Source organism: Anser cygnoides, chromosome 3, assembly GCF_040182565.1.
Source record: "Anser cygnoides isolate HZ-2024a breed goose chromosome 3, Taihu_goose_T2T_genome, whole genome shotgun sequence".
NCBI lineage: Eukaryota > Metazoa > Chordata > Aves > Anseriformes > Anatidae > Anser > Anser cygnoides.
The window spans coordinates 19,265,194-19,292,031 of NC_089875.1; the positions used below are offsets into that span (position 1 = coordinate 19,265,194).

The 26,838-nt window shown below is 44.0% G+C and overlaps 1 protein-coding gene and 1 long non-coding RNA gene across 5 annotated transcripts; one reads left to right on the forward strand and one right to left on the reverse strand.

Moving 5' to 3' along the window:
- Window positions 1-448: 448 nt before the first annotated feature.
- PSEN2 (presenilin 2) lies at window positions 449-26,008 on the reverse strand. Of its 2 annotated transcripts, XM_048057695.2 has the most exons (12): window positions 25,866-26,008; window positions 21,036-21,226; window positions 20,073-20,302; window positions 18,697-18,838; window positions 18,026-18,093; window positions 16,851-17,071; window positions 16,188-16,286; window positions 14,330-14,407; window positions 12,617-12,736; window positions 11,948-12,066; window positions 9,873-10,072; window positions 449-1,354 (listed from the first exon to the last, which is right to left on the reverse strand). In XM_048057695.2, exons 2-11 carry the CDS (start codon window positions 21,177-21,179, stop codon window positions 9,917-9,919), a joined length of 1,377 nt encoding a protein of 458 aa, XP_047913652.1. In that variant the 5' UTR covers window positions 21,180-21,226; window positions 25,866-26,008; the 3' UTR covers window positions 449-1,354; window positions 9,873-9,916. The 2 variants fall into 2 exon arrangements, with proteins under 2 accessions (XP_047913652.1, XP_047913653.1); XM_048057696.2 differs by having other exon boundaries at window positions 449-10,072.
- LOC125182040 (uncharacterized) lies at window positions 10,841-12,770 on the forward strand. Of its 3 annotated transcripts, XR_007160933.2 has the most exons (3): window positions 10,841-11,422; window positions 12,156-12,213; window positions 12,330-12,770. It is a non-coding gene; the product is annotated as an uncharacterized lncRNA (long non-coding RNA). The 3 variants fall into 3 exon arrangements; XR_010830103.1 differs by lacking the exon at window positions 12,156-12,213; XR_010830104.1 differs by lacking the exon at window positions 10,841-11,422 and having other exon boundaries at window positions 12,089-12,213.
- Window positions 26,009-26,838: the final 830 nt, after the last annotated feature.

Consider the following 26,838-nt stretch of genomic DNA (forward strand, 5'->3'; position numbering starts at 1 on the left):
TAAATGTGCCATGCAAACACCTGCTAGATTAAGCCCTTTCAAGCAGGGTGGCTAGAAGAAACCTAGAAGACTTTCCTGTTAAAATCTAAACTTGGGCATCCATTGATGCCTTAGGGCCTCCAGTATGACATGGCAGCAGAATGAGGCTGTTGTGTTTAAAAAACTTATAAAAAACTTATAAAAACTGTTATAAGTTTTTACTTCAGTGTCTAAATCCCATGTAATTTCTGTTATGTACTTGTTTCCTTTTGCAGATCTGCGTGATGCAGATCTGAATTTACAGAGCAAGCATGAACAGCATTAAGAAATCAGTCACAATACATGTTTGGTACTATGACTGTCATTTGCTTCTCAAATCTTATCCAGTATTGCCACATTCAGTCAGCTTTCAACAAATTTGCTGCCTTATCCAGATATGTGATCACTTCTAGGAAGACTGTTGTATCAATGAGGATTATATATCAATCTTTTATTAAATTATAATACAACTTGTAATAAATTTGAATATAATACAAATTACAATCTAGATACAAACACTATAATGATATATCTATTCTCAAATATAATACAATACATAAATATAATGGAAATTATAATAAACAAATTATAACTAATAGTGAGTCACACTTCCCCAGAGCCTTCTCCTCACTGATCTTAAAATGGTTTATTGAAGATAATTTACTTCTCCAGATATCCTGATTTTACAAGTCAGAGAGAGGTCAGTACCTTACCCAAGGTCAGTGGGAAAGTTTGACATAGCAGCCAGAAGTTATGGCTCCATAGCAAATGCTTTAGTGGTGCCATCATATCTTTACCTCGTATTGCCCATTGATACTTACATAACGAAGGGCTTAATGATGCAATTTCAGGGGTTGCTCACATTTCATGAACAGCTCTGCTGCAGCTCTTGGTAAAAGCAGGAAGAAGGACATGGCAAAGAGTGAGTCTAGGCCTCTTTAAATGTGAGGCATTTAAAGGCCCTCTATCAGACTTCAGGTAAGGTTGCTTTTCTCCTCCTGTTTGCTGCTTTCCAAGGAAAGTCTGCTCACCAGATAGCAGCTTGCTGCTTATTGGATGTCAGGGAACAACCCCCCACTCCACCCCACCCCCACCCCCACCCCCAAAAAAATCTCTTCCAGTTCTGATGCTGACTGCTTTGAAGAACGCAGAGAAAGTTGGCTTCTGTTAAAGCCTTGTACAAAGTGGCCAAGTTCCCAGGCATACGTAGAGAAGAATTGGTCAGACTGTCTCAACTTCTAAAAAAAAGTTAGAGAACCAGAGCCTGGAAAGATCTTCAGTCCCTGCAGTTAGAAGGGCTCCAATGCAACGGGAAATTGGTATGCAGACAACTAACCTGCAGAAAGAAAAAGTTGATGGATTCTCAATTAAGCTAATATTGGTCTTGTCATTAGGTTGACGAGCATCCAGACTATTCAGAGAACACTCAGAAATGCTCTTACACAGGACAGGCCCAATCTGTTTCTCTGACCACAACAAAATGTACACCGCCATCGTTCTCCCACATTTGCGTAGCTAATCACAAAGCAAAAACTACTCTGGAAATGCTTCCCTCAGCTACTGAAGCTCTCATAACCTACCTCTTAGGGGGCTTTACCTCATGTTCATTCATCGTTTACAGAGGGCAATTTCTTCAGGGAAGGATGATTGTCTTATCTGCCTATGTAAATTTATGGTGTTCCACCAACGTAACACTATAATGATGACGAATTGAAACAGCTCAAGGAGAAGTCACTGGACAGGTGGCTTGGTTTCAGTAGTTAACTTCTGGGTATTTCAAAACTTTGGCATGTTTCAGTGACACTGTTTGTACCTTACGTTATTTACATGGCTTTATGGCCACGAATGAGAGCAACAGCCTTGTAAAGAAATGAGATCTCTCTGAGTCAGTCAGTGGTAGATTCACATCCAGGATCATCCCAGGATCCAAATGATGAGCTATTTTTATAACGCTTAGGACTGCTCTGATTCACAAACTGTATTTTCACCCCAAAACATTAAGGCATTCTTTGTACTTGACCTTCTTTTCTCTCTTCCCTCACTACAAAGGGAAGGAGACAGGGTTCAATTTCATTTTGTTGGTGAGAACTTTAAGATGATTTAGCGCTGTTGGAAGGAGTCAGTATAGCAGTTCTTGTGACAGATGTTTTCTGTCCAAGAAGATGCGGTGCGGGGAATAAAACAGGTATTTCATGAACTTCCACCCCCATTTTCTTCCTGGAGTTGTCAGCTAACAGCCTCGCTCTGCGTAGCTGGAGAAGGCAGGGAAAACCAGTGGGGCTGCTGGAAGGCTAAGCCCTCTTGCTAGCAGGAAGTGGGCAGGAGTTGCTGCGAGGTTACACAGAGAGTGGCTGGCTTTTGACAGGGTATTTGTGGCTAGTGCTATATAGCTGCAGGGAAGTGACTATATACCATTAACCTCTAGTATGAAGCTGAGGCAGGCCCACTAATGCTGGGATTATCTTTAATAATTGTTTGGAGAATAAGTAGCAAGTCTACTTTTCAGGCATTTCACAGAGTATCTTCCCGGATTTCCAGGGACGTGAGGCAGATCACGGCCTCTCTGTCTTTCACCTGGGTATGCCCCTGCCATCCAACACACACACACAAATTCTCACTGAGTCAGATAACATGACTTCTGTTCCATTGGGAGAAAAGACGTGTTGCAAAGATGTTTTCTCAAAGAGAAATTTGTATACAGGTACATGGACTTTTTTTTTCTTTACATTATGAAAGAAAAGAGAAGTGTTACTCTCTAGATGGGGTGGTAACAAGTCACAACAAACCAAGCTGCAAACATGTTTATCACTGACAGAGGACTGCTGGAAAAAGTTGTGTGGCACACCACTCTTACCACCAATCTATGTTTGGCTGTGGTTTGTGCCACTCACCATTCCCTCCAAATTTTCCCACATGGGTGCAGAGTGGGTTCTGGGTACTTTGGAAAGTTGGAGACAAGCCCATGGGAGCGGAGTATGCTGAAAGAAGGACAGAGTCAGGTGGAGAGGCTGCAGATAGAAGCACTAAATGGAAGAAAGTGATACTAGTCCTTGTCTTTGGATAGGTTTTGGGACAGTGCACCTGGCCCCTGTCACCTTAGCAATTAATCACAGAGCCACAGAAGAGCCCAGGTTGGAAGGGACCTCAGAAGATTATCAGGTCCAAGCTTTTCTGGGAAAAGGGAGCCTAGATGAGATTAGCTAGCACACCGTCCAACTGCATCTTGACAATCTCCAGTGATGGGGATCCTACCATGTCTCCCTGGGGCGGTTGTTTATTGTTCTCCATGTAAAGAATTTCTTTCTTATATCAAGACAAAACCTCTCCCAGCAAAGTAAAACATTCACAATATTATATACAACGTTCAAAATCTTCTGCACAACAATGCTTCACAGGTATCAAGGAAAGCCATTTTGGTTGAGATGAAGTTGAAGAGAGTGTAGCAGTCCTATTAGCAGCTATGTGCCTCAGGAATACCATGTTACTGTTTCTCCTCTGATTTGTAAGACTTGGTTAAACATTACTCAGTCCGTAATTCTTTATTGATTTGCTAGACAGACCAGTTATTTCTGCTCATTGTAAATGGCATTTGCTTGCATAGGTTGGTGAGTGCTTTGCCCTTTCCTTCTGCCACCTGATTGATTACATGTACCTCAACGAGTCCTGCAGAGGCCCTCTACATTAGGGAAGGGATTGATTGTGAAGAGAGGCCTCTGAGAAACAGCCACGGACAGGTTGAGAGCTCAACCACCCCGCTGTCTGCTGGTAAAACTACACAGCAGGCTGTGAGCAATCCAGGAGATTCCTAGAGTACGTTGAGGAAAACTTCCTGGTCCAGGTATTAGACAAACCAACCAGAGGAGAAGCATTAGTGGACCTGGTGCTCACCAACACATAGGAGCTCATCAAAGAGGTGAAGACTGGAGGCAGCCTGGGCTGTGGAGACTGCACCCTGGTTGAGTTTGTGATCTCAAGGAATATAAGCCTCGCTAAGAGCAAAGTCAGGACCCTGAACTTCCAAAGAGTGAACTTCAAGCTAGTTAAAGACCTAGTGGGTGAGATCCCCTGGAACACTGTCCTTAGGGACAAAGGAACTGAACAGAGCTGGCAGCTCTTTAAGGGTGCTTTCCTTAGAGTAGAAGAACTCTCCATCTCCCTGCGTAAGAAAGTGGGCAGGGAGGACACACAACCAGGATGGCTGAGCAAGGACCTGCTGGGCAAACTGAGGCACAAGAAGGAAATGCGCAGACAGTGGAAGCATGGACACATGGCCTGGGAAGAGTAGAGGGATGCTGTCCGGATGTGCACGGATGGGAATCAGGAAAGCCAAGGCACGGATGGAACTGAGCTTGGCAAGGGAGGCAAAGAATAACAGGAAAGGATTCTATAGGTACACGTGAACCTAATGAGGTTCAACAACTCCAAGTGCAAGGTGCTGCACCTGGGCCAGGGCAATCCTGGACACGAGCACAGACTGGAAGAAGAACTCATTGAGAGCAGCCCTGCAGAGAAGGACCTGGGTGTTCTGGTGGACAAAAAGCTCAACATGAGCCAGCAGCGCGTGCTGGCAGCTCAGAAGGCCAACTGCATCCTGGGCTGCATCAACAGAGGGGTGGGCAGCAGGTGGAGGGAGGAGATTGTCCCCCTCTGCTCTGCCCTCATGAGGCCCCACCTGGAGCTCTGCATCTAAGTCTGGGGTCCCCAGCACAAGAATGGTGTGGGGCTGTTGGAGTGGGTCCAGAGGAGGGCCACAAAGTTGATCAGAGGGCTGGAGCAGCTCTCCTGCAAAGAAAGGCTGAGGGAGCTGGGGCTGTTCAACCTACAGAAGAGAAGGCTCCAGGGGGACCTCACTGTGACTTTTCAGTACTTGAAGGGGCTTAAAAAAAGATGGAGAGCGACTCTTTGCTCAATCTGATAATGACAGGACAAGGGGGATTGGTTTTAAACTAAAAGAGGGGAGATTTAGATTAGTTGTTTGGAGGAAATTCTTCACTCAGAGGGTGGTGGGGGACTGGAACAGCTTGCCCACACAGGTTGTGGATGCCCCACCGCTGGAGGTGTTCAAGACCAGGTTACATGAGGCCATGGGCAACCTGATCTAGTGGGTGGCATCCCTGCCTATGGGGTTGGAACTAGATGGTCTTTAAGGTCGCTTCCAATCTGAGCCATTCTATGATTGATTCTATGATTGAAAACACAGGAAACAGTGATTTTAGAGAAAATAGGCCTAGTGCTTTCCCTGCTCTGCCTCATTCTGATTCTTCAGGCCCTGCAAAGCAGTTAGGGAGTACCAGGCTTCACACCATTTATTTCTGCAAAGACCTAACCTTGAGTTGGCCTTGGGAGCTGCCACTGTGTTCAGCCTGCATTTGATAGGACTCAGAACAGTTTCCAGTTCTGGAAAACTCCCCCTCCTACTCCTTGGCCCCATACCAGGTTTCTATATCAAGGAGCTTAGCTAGTTCCACTTTAGTCTTTGTATCTTTTAAATACTCAGTGATAAATAGTACTGAGCACTGACGCAGCCCAAATTGTGCTCTCGGGCACCTGTCAAACAAATGTGTTGCATGAAGGAGGAAATAAACAGTTCATATTCACTTAACTCCTCGAGGGCCGAGGGCAACTGTCTGGAAGGTAGTGGGAAATGATGGATGATAGAAAACCTGTAGCAATGGGAAGATGTAAAAGGAAGGAGAGTGACTTGCGTATTCATGTTTGGTGCCCTGATTTTTCCTATATAACCAAGCCGAAACCCAGCATTTACACTCCTACTCTTGCTGTGCTTCCCACTTGTAAAACTGGAACAGCTCACACCACTTCACCTTTCCTGATAAGGTGAAGGGAGAGCAAGCAAGGATAAATTTAACTAGGGACGCTGTGGTGTGCTAGGAGACATGAATACTATGGTATGGGAAGTTCTGGCAAAGATATCCTATCTGTCCAGGCTGCCTTCTTATAGTGCAACTGACTTCAAGAAAATTAGATAGCTGCTGGAGACAAAAGACAAGATCTAGCTAGATCCTGGATCCCCCAGTGCAGAGAGCTGGAGTGAGAACAGTGTACTGTTCTCCCAGGTAAGCAGGACCTGCTGGGACAAAACAGGAGACTGCAAGTGACAGAAGACATGACAAATCAGTAAATACAATTATTCCTTTGCTTCTTGAAAATGCTCAGAAAAAAATAATTTAATAGTTCCTGGAGGAGCCTCTGACTTATGCTCAGGGTTTGCAGAACTCAAACTAGGGCTGAATACTTTAGAGAAAAAAACAAAAACAAGGAAGGACTCAAACAAAATGCAGAGCGTGCAGTGTAACAGCAGCATCTCACAGCTGTTGAAACCATCTGGTTTTAAATGGATTCTTGTGCAGTTGAGCTCATGCTCACTCAAGGCCTCTCCCCTGCTGTGCCAAAACTGCAGCCATGCTGGAACATGGGGTGCCTGCTAAAAAGCCTTGCCATGAGGGAGACTCCAGGACCTTCAGCCTCATCGAAAAGCAAGGCATAAACAGAAGAGTGCTTTAAAATGGCTGGTAATTCTTCATATAGACTTACTGCCCTCCTATGGCTGCCAGAGAGCTGTACTGCAGGCACAGGGAGACCAGGGACTGAAGGAAACAGTAAAGAAAAATTAATTACATATTCAATTTTAAAAAATTTAAGTTACGAGAAACACCATTTGATTAACTGAAGTGCCTCAGAAGGCAAGAACAAAGCAAAGCAACGTATTATTGGTTTGGGAGTATCAGGGAGACCACTACATATTTTGTTTTACAGGGACAGGGAGCCTTGAGCTATTCCTCACCAGGGTTCTGACAGCAATTGCCATTAAGTCATAGAGATGGTCTAACTTAATCTGATGGCCCCATAGAGATTTTGTTAGCAACTGGTGCAAAGAAGGGGTGTAGAATAACAGACCACTGCTCTTTTTCCTGACTGTAGTATGAGTGTGTTGTGACCTTGCTATATCCACTAACCTTTGCTGACCCAGTTTCAACAATTTTTATATACAGCTTTTGCTAAGACACCTCATATTGCAGATACATCCTTTTCTTTCTGTGAACCAGAGGGAGACGATCTTCCTAGCACTTTTCTGGCTGCTCACGGAGGTAATTTCTGAAGTTAGGTTTTATGAATGAGACCTTGAGTATCTGATGAGAGCTGCTGTGGAAGCACAGCATGATTCTGACAGGTGTCTTATTTCTTGTAGTTTCTTTATGACTGCACTGTTTCTTGCGCATTATTTTTGATGCACTGTAGACACTTTAAACAACCCCACAATAACAACTGAAACCAAAAGCAACAACGAAGTGGCAAGAGGAAACAGCAATTAAGCACAAGCAGAAACTATGTGGTCAGAAGGTGACAACAGCAAACTGATTGCATTGCACAGGCTTTTAACAAAGACACTAAAAGCTGCAAGAAGGCTGCATATCTCCCAGCAATGACAAGCTTGGGTTTGCATTAGGCAGGCTTACCACTGTATGTTTGTTCCTCGACATAGCCTCAATCTTACATGAGAAGGACTGTTGTTATGCCCAAGCCACTTTTCAGACTAGATGCAATAAAACACTCATTTTAGACTGGAGAGGAGATGTGACAGGGATCATGTAGAGAAATGCCAACACATGGCACCTCCCATAGGGCTTTGAGCTGCTGAGTGACAAGGTGGGTGTCATCCTAAGCCTACCTGACCTGACAGCTGTACTTTTTCAGAGAGGCATATCGAGTATTTAGGATTTCTACAAGGTCAAAGAGATTGCAGTTTAGCAGAGCATGCAGCAAGGTGAAATCAATGACTGCACAGAACAAACACTTTGCTATGCACACACACGTGCAGAATCAAGTTGTCAAGTTGCAAGACCCCTGTGCCAATTTCTTGCGTAGTAGCCACTAGGCTCCTGTTCCTCCTTTTTGAAGGGTGCAAGTAAATCCTGTGCCATGCTGTGCAATGTTAGTATCACAAATAAAACTTCACTTTCATACACAAGTGAAAATGTCCAATGAGATGAGAAATCACTCAATATTGTTTTAAAACTCATGTGTGTATAGACACACATTCACACACGAGGTGCATCAAGGTGAATATATATGCTAGTAGTAAATACATTTAAACTTTTACACAATTCAACCACTCCAGTTTTTATACGATATACTCCTATCACTCACCAGGACAACACATTTTGTTGCACTGACAGAATACACTGCTCAGTTACCTTGTAAAGTATTTTTTATAAGTTATGCAGAATTTGATCAGTAAGAGGCCAATCTTTGGCAAGCACAAATCTACAAAAAACTGAAGGACCTTTAATAATCCTTCAATAATTGAAAGATCCCTCCCCGCCCCCATTTCCTTCACATATCAACTGTATGTCCATAAAAATAAATCATTTTAAACAATATGCTACAACCCTGTTAAGATAAGCAAGACACTTCTTCTAGTACATACAAATATTTAACATTCTCTCTAAACCATGCAGTCTAAAAAATAAAATCATGATTGCAAGTGATTGTATTATGATTTGGCACCATAACAAACAACACAACTTTCCCATAAACCTTAAAAAAACAGCAGATAGCTCTAGTAGTTTACATTTAAAAAAAACTATCAGTAATAATTAACTCTCTGCCTGCAGTTTTTAAATTCAAACATTGCAAATTTAAGAAATAAGAACAGAAAACTAAAAGAGCAAAAATTATTCGTCCAGAGACACATATAACTCATAAAAAACTTGTTTTTTTAAAAATTTGTTTGAAGCACCTACATCATGTCCTTGTTGAATATCAAAGTAGATAAGCTTAAACAAGTCTATTGGAAAAACCACTATCTTAAAAAGGCATAGTTCAAAGTGTTATTGAAAAAGTAGCTTCAGACGTGAAGTTCTCCATCTCCCAATGACATTGCATTGTTCACAAAACACTATGTAATGTTATATTTTGAAACACTGATACTGATCAGCTGAGAAAACAGAGCTAGTTTGTCTATTATACACACCTAAAAAGAAAAAAATACAAAATTTGTCTACTTCTAAGAAAGTGACATAAAAAGAAATAAAACACTTTTAAAATGCGTAAGAAAAGTGTGATTAAATACATCTAACAGCAAGGTCAAGTCAGATTTTTTTTGTTTCGTTTGTTTTTACTGACAACACAGTGTGATTTTTTTTTGTTGTTATGAAGTCACTTAATGCTGTGTAAATATTTCCAGCATTAATGATGCCTGTTTGAACATTAAGGATGTTCAAACGTCCTACTAGTGACATGCTGTCTAGATCCATCATGGCTATGTCTTACTAGGATCAAAATAAACAGACATTTGGAGCAATTTCAATAGAAATTGTACAAACAGGCCAGCTTATGAAGTTCAGCCTTACGCATCTGTCTAATGCTCACAACTAGGTGTAACAGTACTCTGTTCTCTGCATACTGGCTGCTGTGCTTTTCTAATTGCAAGTATGACTGAATTTCATTTCACGTTTGCACAACACTTCAGAAGTGTGAAGTGTCAACAATTTCAGAGTACAGTTAAACTTGTCTGCAATTCCACGGCTAAAATGCCTGAGTTTCTGGAAGCACAGATCAGACCCTTCATCTCTCCAGTGCCCCACACTACATACAGGCTTCCTTGCTCACAAGAGCCTGCATGCACATTAAATAACATACAAGTTATTTAACCCTGACCTCAGCAGTGAGCTAGGCTTTTCACTGGAGTCCAAGCATTAGAAGTCCTGTGAAAAATCTCAGCTTAACATGTAACTAGGACTTTAGTATGCATCATGTCACAGTTATTGCTTTCTTTACAAGTATATGGCACTAGGTGTAAAATGTTATGACTTATTCCAAACAGTGTACCGTACTTCACAGAAAAGCTTTAAAAAGAATCCTCCAACTCCCTCTTCTTCTAAATATACAGCTGGTGGGAGGCCAGGGTGTCCATGAATGGTCGCACAAGGTTGTCTGTCGAGAAGTAAAAGATCAAGCCAAAGGTGATGGAGATGGGAAGCGCAGGCAATGCTTTCTTAAAAACAGCCAGTAATAAAAGAGTTAAACATAAACCCTGCCAGAGAGAATAAAAAAAAACAAGGAAATAAAGTAAGAAGCCCAAAAACATAGGTCATCAATAACCTAATATACGAATAATAAGCTCTACACACTATACAGAAAGTGAAGCCTGCCTGAGCTACAGTGGGATGAGACATGTTTTCCCACACCATCTTTCTCACGAGTTGGCCAGATATTTTCTTCAGCAATCTGGAGCTGAGCTGTTTGCTGAGAAAGTAGCGTAAAACAGCTAATGCTGACATACAACTGACCCTGAGAGGTTAATTTATTTTCAGATTATTTTATGTTTTGTACTATACCATTATGTATTTGTTACTGATCCAGCAGATAAAACTATTTAAATCCTCTTGAACTGCATAGATAAGGAGTTTCATTGGAGGGCTCTAATACACAGTGGCATGTACTTCTTATACCTTCACAGGTTTCAAGGTCTCTTGGGGAAAAGAACAAGAAAAAGATATTCCACTTCTGTTCTTTTGATTGTATTGCTTATTATGCTAGGTAAATTCTGTTCTTTATCTTGATAGCAGGCCAAGATCCATCTTTTGGAACACGTGAACGTTTTTTGTAGGTTTTGGATATACAGTACAACTGTGTGTATTGAAGTATGAATTATCTTATCCGAGCCCTTTTTTCTCCCTCCACAATGAAGAAACCTCAGAGACAATGTTCACACTGGGCTCCAAAAAACATCTATTAGCTACAGATCAGCAGTCAGGATCTTTTTAAAGTCAGTATTTCTAGAGTGCAAGGTTGATTATGATCCAGCTGAGCCTGTGGCTGTTCTTTACACTCTTCATGGACCATATCTGGCCTACACCTACTCCATAGTTTCCATCTACATTTAGAGATGTGCTCACTGCAAGGAAACTGCAGAGACCGTTTTGGGAAACAGAAAGCTACATATCAACAAATATAAAACTGCAAAAAGAAGCCAGAACAAATTTAACAGCACTATAAAAGACAGAATGGGGTACATGGTCTGATGGACAGAAAAGAGAGAGCTTTCCCCACAGCAAAGGGACCCTGTGAATGGCCACCAGAAAGACACCAGAATATGGAGCTAAGTGATCCTATAGGTGTCTCTGACCTATGAGGTAGGAAAGGTAATCACACTATTTAAATGAGATAATTTCTAGTTCTTGTGCTTTCTAATCCATGGTTTTCACAAGTGATAGTCACTATAAGTCTTCCCCCTTGGGATCCAAACAGGGAAATGGAAGCCCAAGAATGACATCATAATTCCTTTTACCTTCTAAAACTCCTGCCATTGCTCTTCTGGTTAGTTTCAGTGAAGATACTGGTGTAAACAGCTAGTTCTTAGTAAGAACCTTACCTTAAGCAGGTACAGTATGACAGTCACCTACTTTTACTGATAATTTTCATGGATTTTTAACTTTCTTATCATTCTGTTTTCCCAGCTTAAACACAGGAATGAGATAGGCATCCTCTTGTGTCACAGTTCTCCTTAGCAAAAGGGAGTTAGCCTTTTTGACTACGCTTGCTAATCATGTGGAGTTCATAACACTGACTCTTGTGGCTGACAGAAATCCTCAATCTCTAATACTGCAGCAAACGCGCCAGTAGCTCAGCCGTAACTGCTGTCCCAGGGGCTGTTTGACCATCACTATCTCCATGCTTGGCTCTGGGCTGAGGAATCCTCCCTCCCGGTCTGTATCATTTAGCTTCTCCGAGCACCTACTTAAGCCTGTCTTTATAGACCAAGCACTGTGTTAGAAAATCCACTGGTGCTTTCACCCGAGTACCCAGGATGTTACCTGTAGCGATGTAGCAGTGCTCAGCTGTTGGTAGTTCTGGCAATACTGCTGTGCTAAACACGACTGTAAGATGTAAAAACTTGCTAACTTACTATAAGAATGGCTACAAAGCAGGCTAGTGTAGTATTCCAATCTCCGCTAGGTGTGGCAGCTGCTTTCCCAACAAGAACACTGTAAAATATGAAGTCTCCAAGGCCCAGCTTCACACCCCCTGTGAGAAATGGAAAGGAAAGAAAAGAAAATAGGTGTCACTTCTCCAGTTTTGCTTCCTCCTGAACGGTCTTTCTTTCTGGGGACCAGCTGAAGGTTGCTAGTCCTGGCTACCAACCAACCTGGACCCTTGGCATCCTGCACTGAGGTAAAAGGGATTACCTCCACAGATTACTGAGGGGGTCAAGACTTAGAGACACCCTCTTCTGTGGTTATTTTTACTCAACTTCACTCTCTGAGGTGCTTCCCTGTGCTGCCTTACAGCTGTACCAGCTGAGGGACGGAAGAGGAGTGGGATGCAAGGGGAAGAAGGAACTTCTTAAGTTGTCTGCATAGCCAAGGTGTATCACTGGAACTACAATCCCAGAACAGATACTGCACCAGTAAGAAGTAACACACAGTCAGAGTCAAGACCACTGCTGCTCAACAAGTCACAACTTTTCAAATAAACCGTGATTAGACCAAACTGAGTTAGCGTGTTAACCACTATGAGTACAAATGTCAGGCTCTAACCTGACTGCACTGAAAACAAGATATGAAGCTTCCCTTACTTTCCTCCTCCTCCAGTTCCTCTAAAGAAGTGATGGGGTGGCTTGGAACAGGACTCCTTGTCTCCAAAATCTGAGAGTCCGAGTGTGAAGGGCTACTGTGGTGCTCTCTCCCATCTTCGGCTTGGTTCCACAAAAATAGACCAAGAAAAGAGGAGAGGAAAAAAAAAAGAAACAAGAGGTAGCTGTATTTATAACTTGTTTTGATGCATGAAATCTCCACTCTTATGAAGCTTCTCAGGAATAGACAAGCCCTTTGTCTTGGGATCAGGACCAACTCAAGCACAGACATTTGCAGAAAACGTCTTATTATCTGAAACCGTTCAGGAGGCCACATGTTCACAGTTTGTTTGGCAACTACCCAGTGGCTTCAACAAGTGAGTAAATGCACAGAACTAAGCATTGCTCTGCCCATTATTAAAAGCAAAGTGACTCTTCACCTCAGTTCTCAATCCCTGGATCGAGCTGGTGGGCATGCTGGTATCCCCAGCCTCTACAGGCCAGAGTGACAAGTGAAACCAAGTAAAATTAGTACATACTGACACAGTTACATCTTTACGGTGGAGATGCCAGGTGTTCCCTAGCTGGTACTATTACCAAAATGGATGACTAGGAAGACTGCCATTTATGAAAAACTTCTGTTCTGAATCACATTGATGTTGGAGTTGGGTGTTCACACGTATCAGAAATTTCATTTTTTTGGTCCTGTTAAATATATTTAAGAGTCCTTTCATCTTTCCCATTCTCAGACAACAGTGCTTTTGGAAGCAGCTTGTATGTGACATGTTACTCTATTTGACAGTTCCTATTTTTCAGAAGCATTCGTACAAACTTTCTAGTTTTTGGCAATCTGACAGGACGCTACTGCTGCAGACGTGAACAGACTGTGATGTGGGACACACAGAGCTTCCAGAGAGGCATTCAATAGAACTGAAGGTGCCGTTTGCTCCTGCTGTGTGCTCGATTTCAAAGCAGGACTGTGACTCTGTCATTTGTTAGTATGTCAGCTATTTTATCCTGAAAATAAGCAAATGCAACAGGACCAGATGGAAAATACTTCTAACACCACAAGTCAGACTTCACTCAATCACCTTCAAAAGTGCTGTTTAACTTGCATTTCAAGAAGGTAAAAACAATGGCACACAAATTACCACAGGATCAGATAGAATGTAAACCTGGAACACATCAGCTCCTGCTGGGTAACTGCCCAAACATAAGCTTTACCCAAGGGTAAATGTAAGGACATTCATTTTCTTTGGCAGGGTAAGCTAAACTGGACCTAGAGCTAGCTAAGGGTATGTCTGCTCTGTGGCAGTTGCCTGAGTGCAACACCCTAACTCACTTAAGTTCACCAGCTCATTGGCATTATATTTATGACCCTATGTTGTAATTAACCATCCCCGGCTGATAAAGTTGTAACAGCCACCCCACTAGCCCATTACCAGCTTTAACTTCAGTATAACTGAAGATGTGTGTTGGACAACACTTTCTTTTTTTTTTTTTTTAAAAAAATAAAGGCAGCCTGAATACTGGAGCTTCCTACACCATCTTTGCTGCCAGTCCAAACACCAGGTTTCAGAACACCATTAAGTTCTGCAACTGATGTAACAATACTGCAAAAAAAAGTGCGACCTTCGGGATTCAAGACCTTAACATTGAGACTTGCAGTCTCAGACGTGTATTGTTTCCATGGGACACTGTGACATGCAAGCAAACCTGCGTCCCATGTCTGCTGACTTGGTCCTCTTGCTGCTGTGTCTGGCTTTGCCATTCCAACTGTCCATATCATAGCAGCTAGAAGAAAGAGAGCAAGAAATCAGACACAAAACATTGGTCACTGTAGCTCAGAGTAGCTAAGTATTTAGCTATCCCTAAAAATATAAGCCTTTCGCCCATTACTGCTACTACAACACTGATTCTCAGTCAGTTTCCCTAGTCACTTAAAAGGCAAGGTCAGAGAAAACAAAGGCTATATATCCATTCAGCCTTTAAGAAAAGTCTCAGAGCACAAGTCAGTATAGTTTCGTCCGTATCCTGAAGACAGCAAAAATCCCAAATAAGGGTCCTCATCTTCTTTGTTTTTTTCCTGGTTTCTGGCTCTTCTATTCAAAGGGAACAGTTGCCCAGGAAATGATGGTAGTACAAAATGTAACCAGAGATTAAGGCAGACGGCATACTCCCCCTCTCCTACTGAAGGTAAAGCACACAAGTGAGGGATTCATTGGAGTTGTCTGAGTGTCTGTTTTCTCCCTGCATTTCTGTTTTTTATTTTTCCTGTCAAAATATTGGCTATTTTTGCTTTCGTTCCAAGAACAACTGAAGGATGTTTGCAGGTTTATTCTTGAGATGGATCCCTAATTTATGAAGGGATACAAACCATGCTGAGATCAACAGAAGGGGACTCAAATCAGCTTTTTATATAAGAGTGCATCAGTCTTCCTGTTTTCAGAGAAGCTAAACTGAACAACAACAAGCCAAGGCAAACACAGTGTCTACTATTCCATTACAAACTCAGTCAAGGTGATGTTTTTGCATCTAGAGGTAGCCACAAAATGTGGTCTCACAACAGAGACACTGACGTTCTGCCTAAGAACTTTTTGTTCAGTATTTAGTATTTGTTGAATTGCATCCTCCTTTAGAGAAACTGTTGTTTGTTTGTTAAATAAAACATGGGGAAAACTTCATCTAGATTGTTTCAGGCCGGCATAACAGAATGTCCAGTAGAATGGAAGTCAGGTGAAGCCAACAGAAGCTCTATTTGGAACACACAAAAGCATTTATATAGCACTAAACACTTGAAAAACTAGATCAGTCAAATTGTAGGCATCCTCAGCTTGGCACCCAACATTTGGAAATACTGATTCATCTTACAAGTGATGCAATGGAAGCCACTGAGGTCCAGGAAGCGCTTGAGCCCAGGTCCTGGAAATCTTAAGTCACCTGCCTTCCAACTATGCCAGTCTTAAGCATATGAATGCCTTTGTGGATAAGGGCACAGGATGTCATCATAGTTAAACAGTCCGAGAAATCCAGGGAAGAGAGGACTGATTTTGTTTGCAGAGCAATAATTGAACAGAGCCACTTGAAGGGAGCAGCCACACAATATAAAATAAAGCAAATATATCTCAGGCACTGCCATGCATACAGTGCACAGAGCAAGAGAATGCTACAGGAAGAGCAGAGCCTCAAACACTTAAAAGTGAGCCTATAAAGCATATGCAGAAGGAATACGGGTACTGAGGGGGCATCACCTAACTACATAACTTTACAAACACTGCTGTCCACATAAGGCTTTGTATGCAGAACAAAGACTTATGTTCTGAGGCTATTCATGGAAAGGTAAATCTACTTTTGTACATTTCGGTTTCACAAGGCAAATCTGCCCACCCCTGTGGCTAATTAGTGTTAATACCATTGTAACTGGTAAGGTCTTCTACAAATGGTCTCTTCCAGGACATAAATGTGCACCAATCTGAGGGCAAGGAAGTAACTAAAATAGTGCTTACTGGTTTGACACAGAAAAAGGTTTCAAGCTTAATGTGGTTAAAAACATTAATATTCTAATCTTACTCACAGGAATATATCAATGCAGGAAAGATGGGCTCATTTCTCTCCTGTGCAGTTTCTACCAGCATTCTCAGTGGCCCCTTAGGGCAGAGAACAGCCATCAGATCTGCAAAGAGAAAAGAAACAGACCATCTTACCTTAAACTGTCATGCATATTTTGCATTCCTGATCTTTGAAAAGCTATTCTTCCCTAAAAATGACATATATCGGTATTATCTGGCTGATTTCCTGAATGGTGATTTCTGCCGCTGTGCAACCGCGGCTACTAGTCCCTGAAGATGATGTTCACTTAAAATACCATCCCCCAAGGCTTAATGTGACAGTAAGTTTCCATTGTATTAATCCTACAAGAAATCCTAAACTTCTTGAGAGCAACACATTATTCATTTGAAAGCAGATGACAGGATTACATTAAGTTGTTAAATTTCATTAGCAGAGAACTGGGGGTACTTTGTTTATGTTCATCAGTCCTTTGCTATGTACGCTAACTATTTTTCAGCCTTTGGTCAAGTTCCTCTTTGCATACTCTCTCCTGGTCAGAGCTCCTCACCAATCTGATTATTACCTTGCAGATACATCATTCTGCATGTTCTCTTCAAACTTTTAACTGAGATTACCTCTGAATAACCTCTCCATAAGCCACACCTTCAGAGTCACAACCCAGACTTACCATAGATGGAGATTGCACCTAGAATCACCCATGCCGACCACTCAGGTAGATACTTTATGAAAACCAGTGCCATCAGAGCACTGATCATAATGAGATATGCTTGCTGGAGCTGCAGGGGGCCTTTCCAGTGGATGCAAATCATCCCAACAGCTCCAAAATTCCAGATGACTAAAATGAGCGTGGGGTAATCCATGGCCACATTGTATGTCTTCAATACTTCACTGGAATGCAACAGTGAAATTTAGCTGAGCAATAAAAACAACCGACATGCAAAGCATCTTGCTAGATCTACTTAAACAAGCAAGCCTCCTGTGACACCAGGAGGAAGCAGGATATAAGCAGCTGTCATCACAAGAGGGGAACCAGCCTGGCAGCCAATTGTTGCTCTTAGTTCTGTGTTCCCTCTGCAGGGCACAAGTGTGCTGTGTGGCAAGCACTACATTGCCTTAGTCCTGAGGTCAACAGTGATTCCAAGGATTTGAGCAGGCCAGATTTCAAGACTAGATTTAACATAGGCTCATGGCTGTGCAACAGTCTTTACCTAACAAATCATGTGCAAGTCATCCCACCAGAAGCATGATAGGATGTATCTCAATATTAAAGATAAATAAAAAAACATAAGTAAGCGTCATCAGAAAGTTGAAAGCTTGGTTCCTTCTGAACTTGGAGCTAAGGGAATGAGTTTGAAGAGATGCAGTCTGAGGATAAGGCAAGACAATCCAGAGAACCAACTCAACACAAAGTTCCTTTCCACTTGGTTCTCAGAGCCTACAGACACACCAAAAGCATGTTTTGGGAACCTCCATCTAGCCGAACTGTTTCACATGACATCATGTCTAGAAACAATTGACGACAGATATTGCAGGATGTTGGCAATTTATACCAGTATCTCCTTAAAGTCACTATCAATGTATGCCTGTACAACAAGGTTCATGTTCATGGTATCGGTTCCCCTTGATTTTTGTAGAGTATGTACTGTAAAATCAGGTGTTGCCCATTAAAGACCACATTTTTCATAAAAAAGTAAAAAGCTGTCTAGTTCGAACAATTTTTATTTTAAAATCTCTGTTTGTAGAAGGAGGAGAAACATCCCATTCCTTAAGTTGGGGATTTTCTTCAAACAGGTGAAGAGGGTAGTTCTGAACCACTAAGTTACTTGCAACATTTCTACTTACCCGAGATATATGTAGGTGAAGAGAAATAGCAACATCAAAGAGGACAGGATTAGCCAGCCATGGATGAACTATTAAGGGCAAGAAAAGACAGTGATTGAAGGGGCTGTTCCCCCCTGCACGGGCTACAGTGCTGCATGCACTGTTGACAGACTTTCCTATTGTCCAGCAGTCCTTCCTTCTTCACTTCTCCTCCAGTTATAAAGACCCTCCTTCCCCACAGCTGATAAGGGAAGAGGGACAGCCAGTTGCTCCCAGTTCCCCCAATTCTATATTCTATCCTTCTTTTCCACCAGAGCCTCCACAGGCAAGAACGATACTAGTTCCCACATAGTTTGTCCAAAACTTCAGAGAAGGCATTCACACTAAATGGCACAACTCAGTCCATAAGTACGAGCTGCAAAACTTTTTGACCATATGGAGAAGACTCAAACCTGACTAGCACAAATAACAGGCTGTTTCTAACATCCTACCATTAGTGGCAAATTAACAGCAAAGCGCATTCTGAGGCACACTCTAACACTGCTAGCAGAGGCTTCTCTACAACAAAATTGTTGCCGTGACTAAATTGTGGACTAACCTGTGCAGTGCCTTTATTTCTCCCTGACAGACAAGCCTCACTTGAACACGTTCACAGCAAGCATGCAGAAAACACTCGGGCACGAATGCTTTACCTTGTAGCAGCGGTATTTATAAAGAACAACTAGGAAGACGGTCATTACAACAATGACGCTGATCATTATGATGGTGTTCAACACCGAGTTCAAGAGACGCTGGCCCACAGATGGGGTATCCTCACTGAAGGGAGTGTAGATCCTGCAGTATAAAGCAAAGCCATATCAAGTACATACATTCTCATCTAACTGGTTGCCCCAAGATAAAAACAGATCAGGGCAGGGGGGAAGAAAGGGAGGAATGACTTCCGAGGACAGTAAACATCAGATGTATCCTCTGAAGGGGCCGGGCTCCAGTTAGTTATCAACTACAGATTAATGTTGTTTAACCAAAGCATGTTACCACAGAGCAGCTGCGTCTGGCAGAGCTCTAAATGAAAACACAGAGCATAAATGGGAAAATAGTGAGAGGACAAGGATGAACAGTTTTAAACTAAGAGGGGAGATTTAGGTTAGACGTTAGGAGGAGATTCTTCACTCAGAGGGTGTTGAGGCACTGGAACAGGTTGCCCAGAGAAGCTGTGCATGCCCCATCCCTGGAGGAGTTCAAGGCCAGGTTGGATGGGGTTTTGGGCAGCCTGGTCTGGTGGAAGGTGTCTGTGCTCACAGCAGGGGGGTCGGAACTGGATGATCTTTAAGGTCCCTTCCAACCCAATCCATTTTATGATTCTATGATAAATGACTAAGTTTAGCAATTTCTCTCAAGGCTGCTAAAGCCTATTACATGTCTCTGGACCCTCTCCGTGATAACAACAAGGACACATCCCAGGTGCTGTCCAGCAAAGGGGGACCCTTTCTTTCTACAATTTTCAAGAGAGTCTTGGGCTGTTTTACCCCTTCTTATCATGCCACCACCCCCTCCATTTTCTTTTCTTCGGTTCCATTCCTCCAGCCACCATGTGAAGTGCAGTTAGAGCGCTGGGAGTGCTCTCGGGCAGGCAGGAAGAGCTGGATGGAATTACGTATCCACACCACGCATCTTTGGGAACCAAAAATGTCATCAGGAAATGAGACACTCATCCAAATGAACATGCTATTCCCCGATTGCTGCCAGCCAGTGGGTGAACAGACCAGGAGGTAAGCCTGGGCCTTTTATACTGCAGTATGAAGCAAATTCATTCCTATGCCACTCAGAGGCTAATGCCTAATGATAGTGCTAATGAATCAGTATAATACAGGCATGGAAAAACTTACACAGATGAACACGGCTTACTTTACTAAGATCTTGGTATGTTTACAGAGCCATCTTTAGCCACGTAAAGGCTCTCCCAGCCTGCCAAGGAAGCACACTGTGTACGTAGGTGTATGTGCACAGAATGTATGGGTAATGCTAGGGATCCCATGTACCCAGAGGCTGTTTTGAAGACCCCACTTACAGCTGCCCGTTTTTCTCCGTATAGAAGCGCACTGACTTTATGGTGGCGACGACAACAATCATACAAAGGGTGACAGGCACAAAGAGCATGATTACATGCTTTGCTCCATATTTCAGCGTCAGTTCCTCATCTTCATTTTCCAAGGCACTCCCTCTCGCTCGAACACCCGAGTCAGACATATCCCCAGCAGCAACAGTGTTAGGGCTGCAGCTGCTACCTGTGTGCCTCTTCTGAAAAGAAAAATTAAAAAAATATGTAAGATCCTTTCTTTGCATTCAGAGCTTCATTCCACCATATTTCATGAGGCTGCTGTGGGCTACCACAGCATACCAACTTGTTCCTAATGGGACAGTGCCAACTGAGCAATGCAATTAGAAATTCCATTACAAATAGGCTGCAACAGTTTATAAACCAAACCCACAAATATAAGGGCCTCCCCAGTGCATACAGAGAGAGGCTGACACATGCATATGAAGGGTGAGGTGCACAGAAGTGGGAGGGAATAAATTTCATCTGAGGTGGCATAAACCTGACCAGATCCCGCTCCCAGAGCAGTGCTGTGCTTGTTTTACCACAATGCTTCACTGACAGGAGGACTAGATTCTGTTTTAACATTTGCTGCATTTGACCCGAGCAGACAAAGGGTTTCTGGCAAAACGAGAAGGCTGAAAAGGATATCCTGCAAGAGTTTTATGTGGATCAGGTCCTGATTAAAAGCTTGTATCTTTACCAAAAGGAAGGAAAGGGGAGGAGTATATATGGAGATAAAAAGGGAGGAAAAAGTCACAGTGGAGGAAATGGGAATAGGCAGTGCAGCTGCTGGCCAAGAGAGTGACACTAGAGAAGTAACACTGGCCAAAGCCAATCCTAAAAGCCTACCTGCTGGCATGGATTGAGGCATAGCAGGACTACATTTATCATCATACCCCATCTCTTTGGTGCCCAGGAAGGATGCATACTTACCCTATGTATCTGCACTTCCCCTTCTTCAGAGGCTTGCAAGCCATCTTGGTAGGAAGGTATTGGAGGGCTCTCTGCAGACATCAGAGATGTTCTCTCGTTACAGGTCTCATCCTCACTGTCTGAGTTGTTCATGAACGTGATCATCGTCACTTTCCCAGGGAGCACTCACTCAGGAGGGACACAGCCACGAACTACTCACGACCGAGAAAACAAGCAAAGCCAAAGAGAAAGCGTGAGCACTGCAGTGCAAACAACTGGGAGTCTGATGAGGAAGCACAATTTCAGCAGGGAGGCCACAGCAAGCTGCGTAACTCTGTCTCCTAATAGCTGATTTAGCCTGCTGTCACATCAGGCACGACAATCTGTTCAGTTAAAGTATCCTGCAGTCAGGGGGAACAGCGAAATGCAGCACTGAACCAACTGGACCTAGTCCACCTAGTATTTTTTCCCTCTGCCACAGCTGTCATAGTTCCTGCCTCCGTGCTTGGCCTCTTCCATTAGCAGTACACCTACACTTTCACAGAGCAGGCTTCTCAGTGCTTAGTGTTTGTTTTGTGTGAGCCAAACAAGGCTCCACCTCGAATGCTGCCTGGCTGCTAGACAGCTACAAGAGCTCAGCTCTTACACAACACTCCTACAGCCATCAGCAGGTAGCAGAAGTTTCTTAGTAACCTGGAGCCTCAGCTTTGCATAAGCCACTAAGCAGGAGTTACATACTGCCTTCCGTATTATGGCTGCTGATTATCCAGATGAATTTCATAAGCAGTTCTTCCCTTTGCCCAAGGGCTGCAAGTAAAATAAAGGGGAAGACTTGGCCCTTTAGGTGAGCTGCTACACTTTCCCCTTACATTGACTTGCACTTAAAAAGCAAACCCGCTTGGATGGGCAACAACTTGGAGTATAGAAGCGGGGACTTGACATTTTTGGCCTCTTTCCACCTACCACTGTGCAGAGAAGTGAAGAAAGCAGTGGCACAATGCAAACAGCTCTTCCTTTTAGACACTGGAGAGAGGAGGTGCACTGCCCTGGCTAAAGCTAGTACAGAACAGCCTTAAAGCCATGATTTCAGGTAGCTTTAAATAGGATCGATAGGAAAATTCCTTTTATCATTTATTAAGGCAGCTTAACAAAGCAACTGGAGTAAAGAAGGATAATTCAGGCACCTGATTCCCAGCCACCTATCCATAAGCAAAACCAGACCTCTAATGCATCGTAAAGCTGTAACACCTACAAGAAATCCTCCTCTCTTCTGCTGGATTTTACCCAGGTATCCCCCCCAAGACAAACAAAAGAACTCCCCACATCAGTGTATCTCAGGTAATATAACCAACTCAGGGGAGGAAGCTGAAGAAGCAACATGACTTGGACACAGTCACGTAAATCTGAATTAAGCATTTATGGTCTGACCAGTAGATTTTGCTGTCTACCAGCCAGCTTGAGAGGTTAGAGTAGACACTTGAAAGCTCTGTGAGATTCTTGCTTCTCACTAAAGAAACTGAAATTCACTTCAAGAGAAGGAAAGGAGGAGGAGTGGGAGATTCCCCTGTCTTTCACAGCATCCTGAATACAATGGTCACCTTCAAGGCATTTCAGAAAGCAAACTCAATCTGCCCAAGTGAAACATTTTTCAGACATGTGCTCCTTCCATGCCTTCTCTTCAAGCTTTTTCCTCTCATTCAATTCCTCTTTCAGTGATAAATATAGTACATGTATAGGAAACAAATGCAGGGGCAACCCTCAAGCCAGGCCTATCAGCTTCACAGTAACTGTGTTGCAGTGAGCTGCCTAATACTTCCTTTTTTGTGCCCTTTTTTTTTTTTTTCCTCCTTACAGAGCCTGAAGTCTCCACTCCCCAGCTGGTCAACACATTCTGAGCACGTGGGGGCTCACAGTTTACAATGAGAGCCTGGATTCTGGTTCAGTTGTAAGAATAAAGTTTACACTTTCAGAGTTCAGTACCAATATCTAGTCTTTAACAACCGCACGAAAATAATACAGAACTTTTTCTCCCAGTATTTCAGAAACCTCAACACAATTTTTGCTATGTGAGCACAGCAATATTGCAGAGGTTTCAGGAGGGACAGCCAATTAGCCTACTTTCATCATCCTAGTTGTACCCACTGGAAGAATTATACAGATAGCAAAAACACACCAGTAATATCTAACCCTCACGATTACTTGGAAAGTCTTATGTTGCAATATAGCCAGACATTTTCTGTTATTCCCTCTCAAAAAGAATAAAGGCAAAGATACTACAATGCTTCTCATCTGCAGGCAGGCTCAGACCCGAAGACAGCTTTACCATCCATCTCCCATTTACGGCACTTTGGTTTTGGCGAGAGGTGACATAAACAGCCCCCAAAGCGCCAAGGACTTTACAGGAACCACCAGCCGTCAACAAGTCTTCTGAGGTTGTATTCACAGGTGCCTGAAAGTGACCTAAATCTGTGCTACTGCCAGCGGGGTTGTCCCACCACTCTGTCTCTTGTGCCAACACCAGGTGCTCATCAGCAATCTAGTTCTTTTGAAGAGACAACAGGCACTTATTTTCCACAGTTTTTGCTGAGCAAGGTTTCAGTATGACAGGCTCCCAGGCTGGCTGCCCAAGCAGCCCCATTCCCAGCGCCCAGAGGAGGGAAGACACGCACAGGGCCACGCAGGGCTCTTTGATGAATGGCTTACAGAGGCAGGAGCCCTTTGCCCTACTACCAACCACAGCAGAGTCTGCCTAACACCACCGTTTACCCATCTGAGTTGCACTGAACTGGCACCAAGGCTGTGCTGGCTGCCAGACAGAGCTCTGGTTTACACCGTCTCTGCTTTCCCGGGAGGAAGGACCAGCCTGGTCACTCTCACAGCCACACACTCAGCACAACCTTCTTTCCTGGATGTGGTTATTTTTCTGCACGACACCAAATAAATCAGTGCATACAATGTGTTTCCCTAGACTGAGCTGAACAGGGGAAAGGACAGATTAGGAAACAAAGTACAGAGGGCTGAGACAAGCACAATTGCCTTCTGGCTATACCACAAGAGGAGCTTTCAGAGGGATGAAATGCAAGCTGCATTTATATTCACATGACAGAGCATGGTCTACTAAATACAGCCAATGAAGGACAGAAACACCGGGTGCCAGACAGTCTTCACATTGACCCAGTAAGCCACAGGATATCAGGCAAGGTTTTCCTCTGTGGATGGATACAAACTGTTAGTACACATTAAAAAAAATCATAAGATGTTTAAGAACCAAAAGATCAAACTATCAAAACCACATGGCAGAAATGAAAGGGGCCAAAAAATAAGTCAGTAGTTAGATACTGTTTATAACAGAGCAGCTGAGGTGGAACTACAGTGAACCCTACATTACGGCAGCCTTGTGAAGCCTACAGGAAAGCACGAGCTACCATTTCTCTCTTTCCGTATGTCTTTTGTGCAAGGGATCTCTCTCCTCAACTCGGATAAATCCACTTTATCAATTACACTGAAAGGGGGCCAATTCAAGCTAATATGAGGATCTAGCCTCGGCTTGCTTTTTAATTTCATGCTATAGCATCACTGTGCTGCAACAAAACCAAATTCTTTGCTATGTTTTTCATCCTTGAGAAATATTACCAGTATAATGCATATAGCACAGAACAGCTGCTACTGGCTGGCATAATATTTAATAATCCACTCGAGATTTTAAACTCCTGCTTATCCATATTGCTCTCTTTGATGGCAATCAGATGAAGAGAAGCAGTTTTCCTTTGCTACGGTTAGACAAAGAGAAAACTTTGGGCTGACACTGACAGCCTGATGTTCTCCTAAGTTTCACCTGTAATCGCAGCTGTTGGTTAACATAAAGAGCAGGAAAACATTTTCTGCAATTTCAAGTGGTGAGATAACAATTAGGAAGAAAAATTTCCAGATTTGTGCCAATAAATAAAGCCTAAACATAGATGCTGCTAAAATCCCAAGTTGCTTGTAACACACCAGCCCAACGGTCAGAATTCGCAAACGCCATTCACTTGCTGGAATAACAAAAGAAGAGGTACTACAGGAAGCAGGGGAGACTTGTAGTCCTCTCTCCTTTTCAGGGCATGCCAGCAGAGTTGCGTTAGCATTACTTTCCCACAAGAAAGGCACAGCACACAGCCACGGTGTCACTTTGCTGACAGAGCTGAAATCGGACCCTTCCCCAAGAAGGTCAGAAGAATTATTTTGCCAGCCCTAGGCCCAAACGCTTAGCAGTCAATATCTACGGGATACAGACCTACGTACACCAGTGACACCTCAAAGTCTGGGCCAGACTTCACACAGAGGAGCAGCTACCAGCTCTGGTCCTGCTGGTGGTGCCCTGGGCATGTGGACCAGCAGCTCCTGACCGTGACACACCAGGGACATTTGGGGACACTCCGGGCTGTCCTCCTGCACCCTGCCCGAGGGCTTGGGGCACCGGGGGCAGCTGGCACAGCCCCTCCACGAGCTGCCCCACGGAGACACACAGGAACACGAGAGCTTAGCTGGCCTGCAACATGGGGTCGGCTTTGTCGCCCACCTAAATACACGGCCGGCCACCTCCGGGCACTCAGAAAGAGAGGTAACAGACGCTTTGCCACCCCGGGAACGACAAATACAGCCCGTTTGCCATTTCACACACGCGCATATGTACATAAGCGCACACGTATATATACTTGTACGCGTATATTTCACCAGGATGACCCAGCACGGCTGCCGGTCCCACGCCTCCCCGGAGCGGCGCCGCCGTGCGACCCCCAGCCCAGCCCGGGATGGCGCCCGCAGACGGCTCGGCCCGCCCCGGCCGCCCGGCCCCACGGCCCCCCTGCCCACCTGCGCTCGGCCCGGCCCGGCTCTGCTCGGCTCAGCTCGGCCCTGCCCGGCCCGGCCCTGCCCTTCTCTCCATTGGCTCCGGAGCCTCCCGTCCCCACCCCTGGCCGAAGGAAGGGTGGCGCCCTCCACCCCGATTTACCACAGCAGCTGCCACTCGGCCGCTGCCTCCGCCCATCCGGTGCCCTGCTCCAGTAGGAGGGGGGGGCGGGCGGGGACCCGCGGGGAGGCGCCGTCCCTCGCCCTGTCGCTCAGGGCCGGGGGCTGCCCCGCTGACGGCAGCTGGGCCCGCGGTGTTGTTGAGGCGTTTAAACGCGTGTAGCCGGCCTTCGTTAATGGGAAAGCTGCGTGAGGGTGCGGGTTGTTAGCGAAATAATGAGGGAGAGTAGGAGAGAGACCGGAGGAAATGGCCAAGTGGGTTTGTCTTGGAGTTTGGTCTGACCTTCGCTCACCTCATGGATCAGGGGTGAATAAAGGAAAACCACCAACGTTTTCACGTTATTTGCAATCGTTATGATGAGAGAGGGAGTTAGGAGAATCTTACCAAGTAGAGATAGAGCGCTGACGGCATTAAACTAGGATGCTACTTAGTGTCTTTGCTGACTGTGGTGCATTGGTGCAAATTAACTAAAGCAGGAAGCCTTGGGCCCCTTACCAAGGTCAGTCTCCTAATAAGAGTGTGAGCCTATCTAAAGAAACTGGTAGAAACTGGTCCTGCGGATGGACAAGAGCCAAGGAGCAACTGAGTCTGCACAAAGACAAGAGGTCAGCTAGCGGTGACGAGGAAGAGTCATCAATCTTCATCCCCACGACCCCCGACGACCACCACCAGAATACACTGTGCAAGCGCAGATGGGAGGAGTTTATGGAAATGACTCCTTGGAACTAATTTTAATATGAAGCGGGGACAGGTTAAGAATATGTATAGGCATATTGGGAAACTTCATGCATATGTAACTCTTTACCGCATATAACC

What these genes read in the sequence shown, in the direction of transcription:
- PSEN2 (XM_048057695.2), bottom strand. Translation starts at nt 21,179, where the DNA reads ATGATCACGTTCATGAACAACTCAGACAGTGAGGATGAGACCTGTAAC. An exon ending in ACGGAGAAAAACGGGCAGCT is followed by an intron (nt 18,839 to 20,072) that starts GTAAGTGGGGTC and finishes TTTATACTGCAG; the next exon opens with GATCTACACTCCCTTCAGTG. An exon ending in TCCTGCATTGATATATTCCT is followed by an intron (nt 14,408 to 16,187) that starts GTGAGTAAGATT and finishes TCTTTCTTCTAG; the next exon opens with CTGCTATGATATGGACAGTT.